General features: G+C 42.6%; 1 protein-coding gene across 7 annotated transcripts in view; it reads left to right on the top strand.

Annotated features, from left to right (window-relative positions):
- Window positions 1-10,296, top strand: part of dlg1 (MAGUK family member discs large 1) — a 627,306-nt gene that overhangs the window by 484,619 nt on the left and 132,391 nt on the right. For 6 of the 7 annotated variants that reach the window (XM_084594971.1, XM_084594967.1, XM_084594966.1 and 3 more), the window contains 4 exons: window positions 216-272; window positions 1,021-1,145; window positions 3,415-3,517; window positions 5,960-6,199. In XM_084594971.1, coding sequence (XP_084451097.1) covers window positions 216-272; window positions 1,021-1,145; window positions 3,415-3,517; window positions 5,960-6,199 — 525 coding nt within the window. The remainder of the gene's footprint in view (window positions 1-215; window positions 273-1,020; window positions 1,146-3,414; window positions 3,518-5,959; window positions 6,200-10,296) is intronic. The other variant, XM_084594969.1, reaches the window with a different exon arrangement.

The raw sequence follows: 10,296 nt of genomic DNA, 5'->3' as shown, positions 1-10,296 counted from the left end.
GTGCTGAGGCAGCGAAGAAGGTAAAGGAGACGAAAGCTGCTATGTTACATTTTTGTATTGTTATGAGGGCCAGCTTTTATCATTCGCATTAGGTCATTGCCCTTTCGAAAATGGTCATCCTTCTTTCTTTTCTTTCACTGCCTCACATTTTGGAGGGAACATGGGTCCTTAGCGGTAATGTGTTCTCGTTCCTTTCTTATTTTCTTCCTTTGCAGCAAACAAATGGGGAGGATGGTTGGGAGTTTGAAGAAATCACGCTGGAAAGGGTGAGGGTAATTGTCTCCTTTTGTCTTACTCTCTTGGCTGGATATTCATTTTCCCATTTGCAAGAGTAGGCCAGTCTCATCATTTCTCATTTTTTGCACGCTTTTCATGTCTCTTGTTTGCAGTCATGCCATTTTTTTTTTCTGCCTGCACTGCAACAGCCTATCATAATACTGAGCATCTACTGATAATATTGTTGTCGCATGAAATTAATTCTGCATAGAAAAACATAGTGTAAAAAATCATAGAACTGAGCATCTACTGATAATATTGTTGTCGCATGAAATTAATTCTGCATAAAAAAACATTGTGTAAAAATTATTTTTGTGAATGGGCGTCTGCAGACCAGTTCTTGTACATTGTTTGCTTAACGAACTGCTTGCATGTTTCATATTCATAACCCTATGCATGAATGTGTGTTTCTTTTGAGCGTGTAGCGCCGAGAATTTTCCGACTGCCCCAGGTTTACTAACGTAAAGCTCCATGTAGGCATAGAACTAAACCTTACTCATTATTTTCTGCTTGAGTCGGGGGCTTTGTTGAACAAGTTTGTGATACTTCACAGGGGTGACATTTAACAGGGGGTGCGCAGAAAGAAAAACAAAAATGAAGTCTAGGGCCATGTTTTTATGGCATCATAGTGTCCCTAAATCAGTGATTATTCTGGAAACTATTTGCGCATGGGCCTGACATATTTACTTCCGGGGCATCTCCATTGGCAACACTTTGCCTCGTTGTGGCTTCTCCTGCATGCAGGGCGGAGCTGGCCTGGGTTTCAGCATCGCTGGAGGCACAGACAACCCCCACATAGGCGAAGACCCCAGCATCTACATAACCAAGCTCATCCCTGGCGGTGCGGCTGCAGCTGACGGAAGGCTACAGTGAGTTTGCGTGGCTAGCGTACGGAGCGAATGTTGGCACAGAGAAGTGTTTGTGCATTATGTTTTCAACTTTGCTGTAAAGTCTGTTTACTACTACCACTACTGCAACATTCCTTGCAGAAATGAAACTGTTTCATTTGGTCTTGCAGAAATCGCACCTGCCCTTCATTAAGCCACACATACCCAGTGAGGCTTCCACTCCTTTTAAACTGCAGCTTCTTCGTGGAGATCCATGTGGAAATCTAGAAACATTGTCATCAGGCAATGGTTGCAGTGGTTTGAGTTTGTTGCGCTTCAAGTGTCTACTCCACGACAACTCTTTCTGGCAGTACAGCCTAGGCTAGAGCCAGAATTCACACCCTCTTTCCTACAGAGTGGATTATAGCCCGATTATAGTTATTAGTTTAATCTTGAAGCGTATAGTGTATTGGGTGTTTCAACATTGTAGATTTGCACCAAAAACAATTTATTTCATTTTAAACAAATTGTTTAAAACACATCCAGTTACAAGAAGTGCACATACATGGTGCCAGCGTTGCCAGCCACAGATCAAAGCAGTCACACAGCAAGCAGCATGCTTGGTGGCCCATCCTGTGTCTGAACCACTGCCGGAGAGACAAGGTCACAGATGTGTTGCTGCTGTAGTCTTCTTTTCATTACCAATCCAATACATAATGGAGTGCTTACAGTAAACAATATTATTATCCTATTACGCACCATATATAATTTCCTTTTTGTATTTCGGTGCAACATTCAGAACTGCCTGAGCTTAAATTTTACGTTTAACTATGTTCTGTTTCATTGTTTCATCATATGATACAGTATGTTATGCTGGTGGTCTCAGCAGTTTGGATATCTCTTATTTTGAAATCATCAGATCCTACAGTTTTCGACAGCAAAGTATAATTAAGCTGAGAGTGAAAGTCACATCGTGTGTTCGTCTCTAGTTTTTCCTTAAATCAAAGAGGTATAGCGTTTATTGGTTGGACTGCAATCAAAAAGACCACCTCTCTCACTATGGACTGGGGCGCATTAGATTGTGCCTACATTTCAGAAATATGCAGGGTTTTTCTTTTCTTCCTTAGTTAAAATTTGTCTATCTGCTTTCAGATGGTGCATTCAAATAAGGATCTACATTTTATAATGTCCTACATGTTGGTTTGATTTGGACGTTTCCTGTTGTGTACTGAAATAACCAGCTCGCTTGACTCATGTTTGCTGTAGCGGAGGGCTGCGAATGATTTCTCATAACAGTGCCATTTTACGCCGGACAGTGTTAGAGGATTGCTCATTTGTATTCGCAGCAGTGGCTGCTTAATGATGCTTTTTGTATAGTTAATGTTAATATTTTAAAAATATGTTCACTAAAAGCATTATTAGTAGGAGGTGCTAAACATCCCATATCAAACTGAAGCAAGTGAAGAAGTTCAGCTCCCTTAGAAGTGTTGCTTTTCAGTTTGACTAACAAAATTTTGTTATGTTTACATACTTCGTCTACAGCTTACTGCTTTATAAAAATCGCCAGTGTTTAACTTTTTTAAAAACAAACTGGCTTGACTGGAATGTTTCCCACCAACATGAGGTCTTGGATTGGTTTGCTTCTTTGGACTTGCCTGCACATGTTGCAGTAAACTGTAATTCACATATTGCGGCAGTGTTAATTACTTAAAATGCAATAGTATTGCTACATAATTGAGGCAAAGAATTCTTGAAACTCTCTTGCATGCTCTTGTGCTTCTTGGGAACATGACAGTTACGAGCAAAAGTTTGTAGAATGCAAGTATGCACAAAATGCATATATATATATATATATATTAGAGAAGTCACAAAAGCCAATCACCTGAATGGCCTACTTGTTTGTGAGGGCTATGCTTGCTCCTTTCACTGGTACGTGTACCAAGAAACTGGGCCACGATGCAGCCCTACAACAAATTTGCATCTAAGTATACACATCATGTGCATTTTTGTTGCTGTCTATACCATTATAGGTGCCATATGCTGATATTTTAGCATTTCATTTCCATCCTGTGTTATATTCGGCTCAGTGTCTTCTTTAAAAAATGGCCTTAAGCCCCTAGATGACTAGGAGTTGCAGTTGCAGTTCAAGAATATGCAAGTAATTTGGCGGCTGTATCAAAATATATTGTATCTTTTTTAATTAATTACAAGCACCCATACGTTTACTGTTGAAAATGAAAAAGAATGACCTCTTGCTTTTTTTTTTTTATTATTTTTTTTTTTTTTTTTTTTTTTTTTTTTTGTTCCACAGAGTCAACGACATCATCCTCCGAGTCAATGATGTTGACCTCATAGACGTCCCACATTCCATAGCGGTCGAAGCTCTCAAACGAGCGGGGAACTCAGTTCATTTGGTAAGTGTTCCATTGGGCCGCTGTTGGTGTTTGACCTAGAGTCTTGATGTTCGCAGCCTTATTAAACTGAATCACCATCGCTCCTTTGTTTCATAAAGGTACGGTGAGTGCTCCGGTTTTGTTTTCATTGTAGGTTCCTGTCTTTATTTTTTCGTTTTACTGCGAACACTGTTTTCAGAAAAACACCAGTAATGGTTCTGCCATGCACCATCATAATGTTATGCCCAAATATCAGAATTTTGTTGTTTGCTTTTGAAGGGTTCTTTAGTGTCTGCTTAAGCGATTTCATTGCATCGTCTTTGTGTATGTTTGATTCTTTTTTGATGTTCAAGATATTTTGAAGAGGTCAAGCCGTGACACTGGAAAACTGCAGAATAGGTGTGGCCACATATAGCATCCATTTTTGTTCACAGCTTCACTGACTTTCAGTCTTGCCTTAAAGGCTCCCTGATAACCTAACGGCAGTTGCAAGTTTTCTAAATTTAATACTGATCAGTAGCTCAGTATGTTACTTTCAATGCTGTTGTACATGTCAAATGTTGCTTGGTGTGAAAATATGCATTGTAGATGTTGTGCCAAAGGCCTATGTCGCAAAGCAAGTTATCAGCCTTGATTTTATGAGCAGCTAATGATCACCTGAAGGCACAGTGAAATTTAGTTAGCCTCAGCTGCCCCTTGTGCTCAACTATCTCTGTAGTTTCCTCAGTGGAAGCCACATCATTTTGTGCAGTGTGTTTTTGGCGGTTGTAACCAAATTCAATGGCTTTTATGCTAGGGTTTACCAGTGCAACATAATAAAATAATAATAATATTAATAAAAGTAGCATGAAGATACATAGTTGAATGTCCTACAGCCTGGAAGGGTAACAACATACGAAACAACCAGTAAGGCTGAAGCCTTTCCACGGCGAGAGTGGAAGCATGCCACCACTCAAGGCGCATGTAAATGCCTATGTTTTCGACTTCTAGTACAGGAGCAGTTTAAAGGGCCACTGTCCAGGGAAGGCCCTTTTAAGCAAAGGAGCCCAGTGTTTCGATCAGGTACCGGAGATAGTCTGTGCAAAATGCTACAGTGACACGCGCGCCGCAAAGCATCGAAAATACAATTCAAAGCTCTCTCATGCTCTCCTTCGGGAAGCCAGCTTCCCCGTTTCCTGCGCTGGCCCGACGAGCCACAGTAATGACGTACGTACCGCGAACGACGTCCATTGGTCCGTCTCGCTGACCGACGGGAGAAGGATGGGTGTCTACTGCTCGCTGCGTGCGCTTTTCCCTCGCCACGGCCAGACTGAATCCAGCGGCGCGCTCCCTCGGCCGTTTCTTTTTTTTTTTCGCGCTCGCGGAGTGCCAAGCCCCACCTCCCGCCAAACGCGGAGGAGGAAGGGGAATTTGTATTGCGGAGGCTAGACGACCTCGAGCAGGAGAGTGAAAAACCTTTGCGAGGGAACGGAAGGAGAGAAGCATGACAGAATCGGGTGATTGCAGTGGCTGGAACTCCGTTATTAGTTACTCTTTTCAAAAACATTTTGCGGCCTTGCGTTCTAGGGGCGAAGTCTCACAGTCACCACGGAAGAAAATATTTTCAACCGGAGGGTGGACAGTGGGCCTTTAAAACACACCATGTGGCCCTACGGGGAAAATTTTCTGCTTCCGTTTTGCCTGCGATCCACTCTCTGAAGTGTTCACGCCGTCAGCAACTCACAAACCGGATTGCGAACCGGACTGCATGACTGTGAACTGGAGGGTGTGCTACGGCCGTTTACTGCTTCCTTCCCAAACACGGCTGTGGCTGAAGCATTTCCCTTGTCCCCGCCATCACTCCTCTGGGCAGCGGGTTCCTACAAAGTCTTCTTTGAACCGGGCTGCTAACATTGACCGCAGATCACTCCTGTAACACTGATTGACATGCTAAGCCACTAAGCTTAACTCTAGCCATTTTATTTTCTGAGGATCATCATAGTTACTGAGGAAATTTAGAGCTGCTGAGAAAATGTTATCGTCAAAAATTTTTAATTGTTGCTTGATCAGGCAGCTGAAAAGCTCTCCATGCATTACACGTGTTTTCTTGCTTTTCAAGGGACACTGGTCTCTATTCAATATAGTGATGCAAGCTTGTGTGCTTGTGTTATATTTTAACCATTTTTTTATCACCACATGCCACCAATCACAGCCCTCTTTCTTCTCTTGCCCTTCTCCAATGCAGAGTAGCAGGCCAGTTATTCATTTTTGCGGCCGACCTGTCTACCCTTTCAGTCAATAAAGCCACCAATCTATCTGTCATGTATGAATATCTGCATGCAACGTTTTGTTCTCGTCTTCTTTTGGGTTTTTAGAGGAATACTGTCACAAAGTAACTTGCTTGCACAAACGATGCAACTGTCTTGAGCACGTGCCGTGCATTTAGCAGTTACAACTCTCGTGGGACATGCTCCCTGTGTGCAGCTGGTGAAACGCCAGCGGTATCCAGCGGGGGCCAGCCAGCCACAGCAGCAGCAGCACACGCCACCGCAGGTGGTGGAGATTGAACTGCTCAAGGGCAACAAGGGCCTGGGCTTCAGCATTGCCGGCGGCATTGGCAACCAGCACGTGCCCGGCGACAATGGCATCTACGTCACCAAGGTCATGGAGGGCGGTGCAGCGCACCTTGACCGACGGCTTGAAGTGGGCGACAAACTGGTTGCAGTGAGTATGCACCCTTTCACTCTTGGATTTGCTGGGTTCATCGTACTGTCTACTGTCACCATGAGCCATAATGTAGAGCCAAAAAGGACAGGTCAACATGTCAATGTTGCTCGGATCACTCTTAATGTCTTTAGAATTGATAATGATACCATTGAAAATGCACGTTACCATCTGCAGTACTCACACTACAATAGTAAAGCTTTCATTCTTAACCGGAAGAGCACGAAGTTCATCTGAACAGCCAAAAGCTTTTTCTGCATTTCCGGTATGTGTTTTTACATGATACCATTAAACACCCTGTTCTTCAGAAAATCCGGTGTCATCATTGTCGTTGTTATAAGCAGAAGATCACGGGCATGCCTATGAAAGGTGGTAGTTGGCAGGTGATATGGCGGAGCACTTATTGTTCACGGGGTTGTGGAACATCACAGGAACACACAACATGGCCACATTGACAGGAGCTGCCAACTTGGGTAGCTCCTTCAAGATGGGAATGGAGCCATCACATAACTTTGTGTCTGGATTTAGACATGCTACTCCCAGGCCCCACTGGCACATTCTTCTTTACATCTGTGTACTGTGGTCTTTGACATATTGTGGTAGCTTACAACTGTATGCTAATGAGCGTGTGTGAGATAATGATGCAGATTAAGGGATTAGTGAATAAATAAGCAACAGAGTAATCTGCAAGGGAGCTGCAAATGGGAACTGTTAACATTTTTGTACCATACTTTTAAAGGCAGGGCTTAAGTGTCTCCCAAATTTATTTTTGTCGAACAGTATTTCAAACTGCTTACTGTACTTTAAGGAACTGGCCTCCACTGAGATACTAATACGGTGATAGCATCAGCGGTGCTTACCTTTCAATGATATAGGGATAAGTGCAACGAAGGAATCAGCAGTAGGTGTGCATCAGCACTCGCAGGCAGTGTGTATGGTATGGAACCCAGTGCATTCTTCTCGGTAAAACCTCGTTACAAGAGACACTCAAGGGACCCAAAAAAGATGTCTCTTGTAAGCAAGGTCTCCTGTAACCAAAAATTATAAAAGCACTGTGTTGATCAGTTTACTGCACATCAGCATATAAATGCACTCACACGCATTAACAGGAAATTGTTCAGGAAAGCTTAAAGAAGTTATTCATACATTAGTATGTATTTTTGTGAGGGCAGAGTGTATTCCTTCCCAAATTCTGGAGGTAAAGCACTTCACTTCGCAAGCCTTCCTGTTGCTCTAATACATTTGAAGCACACTTACATGCTCGTCACCCTCAGGTGCTGACACTTTTCTTCTGAAATGCCCTTGTAGTCACTCTCTATAGTACATGTGCCATTTGTTTACTTGCGTGAGAATTGCACAGTCTGAAAGCTCTTCGAGAGCACTCATGATCTACATCTGCAGATATGAATTCCTCAAAACATTGTGGTACCTCAGCACTCTCTTGAGTGTTCGCCCATGCCTCATCTTCAAGGAAGCTTTCTGTCACCACATTTAAAGCCTGCTTCTCTGAAACAGGTTTTTACAGCTTCATTTCTCAGGCCATTCCAGACACCTGAAATCACCTGAACAGCAAACTTCGCATCCATTACTATTGTACAGTCTTGCTGCCTGTCGAGCAACAGGCATTCTACCAACCTTGTGTTGTACAGCAACTTGACAGAGCGCATAGTGCCTTTGTCTATTGGTTGAAGGTAGGGTGTGGAGTTTGGAGGGAAAAAATAACTTTAAAATTATCTGAAGTGCATCATGTACGAGTTGGTATGCTTCAGCTGCATTGCATGAGCACACCGGGGTTGTGTCTCTTCTAAATAGTGAAGATTTTACTCCAGGGACCTGAAAAAGTTGTCCTTAGCAACCGAGTGTCTCTTGTAACCATGTCTCTTGTATTCAATGTTGTTAACATGGCAGACATAGGAAAACCAACCAAACCATTTTTAAATGTCTCTTATAACCGAGTGTCTCTTGTAACAGTGTCTCTTATAACGAGATTTAACTTAATTGCAGCTGTTTTACAGCTTTCAGCATTGTTTTCCTGAAGTCACAATGGCCAAAAGGCCCTGCACACTTCTTCTTATAGCTCTCATGATATGGCCAGCAGGTAAGACTCGTGCTCTTCTTTATGTGGTCGCTGTTCGTGGCTCCTCACCTGTACCTAGATGGGGTCAGCGCAGCAGATCAATCATGTCAAGCTTGAGAAATTGCAAATGTGCACAAGAGAACAGCTGACGTTTTGGCTGATAACCTCTGTGAAATGCCATATCTTTCTGAAATTTAATTGGAGATCACCTAGCCCCTTATGAAGAAACATTTGTACCGCGAAGATTATTCGCTTGACACTAGTCCTCATCACAAATGTGTTTTCCAGTGGGGTATACAGTGTTGCTAGGCTGTAGCCTAATGCCTGCCACAAATTTTGGACAGAATAATCTCCATAGTCTCCATGCCCATAGGTTTCAGTACTGGTCTTGTTAGGTACTTAATGGGGCTGCATTTATGCTGGAGCTAAAGCCATCATAATGCTTCAGTTCAGTCTTGTTACTGCAACATGCTGTAAGTTTACTAGAGTAGTTAAATCTCGTTACAAGAGACACTCAGTTATAAGAGACATTTGAAAATGGTTTGGTTGGTTTTCCTATGTCTGCCATGTTAACAACATTGCATACAAGAGACATGGTTACAAGAGACACTCGGCTACTAAGGACAACTTTTTCAGGTCTGTGGAGTAAATTCTTCATTATTTAGAAGAGACACAACGCAAGTGGGCTTATGCAATGCATCTGGAATGTACCAACTTGTACATGATGCACTTCAGATTCCCTTAGCTAAAATCTGTTCCATATCAGTGTCCTTTTTGTTGCGCATATCAGGAATTGAGGAGTGCATCCCCATGACTGGAAAGTCAAAACGACGTCGCATTACTGTTACCTACGAAGCAAATTAAAATGCATAAATGACATCCAGCATTTTTAACTCCTCACTGTTAAAATTTGATCACAAGATGAAAGCTTAGAATCCTGATGTCTTTATCTTTGTGAGTCATCTGATGGTGACGAGCCTGTAAGCATCTGAGGAGCGTGTAAGAGTGCCTCAAAGGTATTAGAGCAACAGGAAGGCTTGCAAAGTCAAGTGCTTTACCTCCAGAATTTGGGTAGGAATAAACTCTGCACTCGCAAAAATACATACTAGTATGAATAACTTCTTTAAATTAAGCTTTCCTGAACAATTTCCTGTTAATGCATGTAAACGCATTTATATGCTGAGGTGCAGTAAACTGATCAACACAGTGATTTTAGAATTTTTGGTTCTTACAAGAGACATGTTTTTCGGGTTTCTTGAGTGTTTCTTGTAACGAGGTTTTACTGTATTAGATGTGAGTAAGTTAAAGTTATGTCGTTGAGTTGAGTTGAGTTGGTATGCTACAGGAGGGAGTAGCCTTGCTTATTTTGCCAGAAATTGCTCCAACGTAGCGTCACTTATGTGTTAAAAAAAATGCTTCACTATGTGCACAGTCACTTATAATAGTACATATTCCACTCCATCACTCACCATCTATGCACAAATTCACTCACAGTATAACATTGCCCACTTCAGAAGTCACCATCTATACACACATTCACTCACAGTAAAACACAGTCCATTCCAGCTGCCACCATCTATACACATTCACTCACAGTATAACGTACTATCACTCCAGAAGTCACCATCTATGCACACATTCATTCACATAGTCCATACCAGCTGTCACCATTTAGAGTCAAGATCAGTGTACTGCAGAAATTGTAAAAGAAGGCGTGAAGCCTCCCTTCTGCATGTCTTGTTTCCACTCGGCTAGACAATGTCCTGAAGTGCACTGTGGAGGGCTCCTGTCTTCTTGAAGGAAGCTGCATTACACACTTTTCTGCATTGCACTGTGGACAACACATAATATAATGTTCTATATCACCGCACGCACACCACGTAGAGAAAATAGCGGAGACGATGCCATGCCCGTCTTATGCATCCAGGCAGGAGTACGAGCAGAGCCCATGCGAATTCAGTGTAGTAGAGTTGCCTGATGTCTTCTCAGTCCCTTGGGTAGACAAGGTCAGAAAACCTGG

This window comes from Amblyomma maculatum, chromosome 2 (genome assembly GCF_055883805.1).
Source record: "Amblyomma maculatum isolate TAMU_Amacu chromosome 2, ASM5588380v1, whole genome shotgun sequence".
NCBI lineage: Eukaryota > Metazoa > Arthropoda > Arachnida > Ixodida > Ixodidae > Amblyomma > Amblyomma maculatum.
The sequence above is the reverse complement of the archived record's forward strand: the minus strand, read 5'-3'. Positions and strand labels throughout refer to the sequence as shown.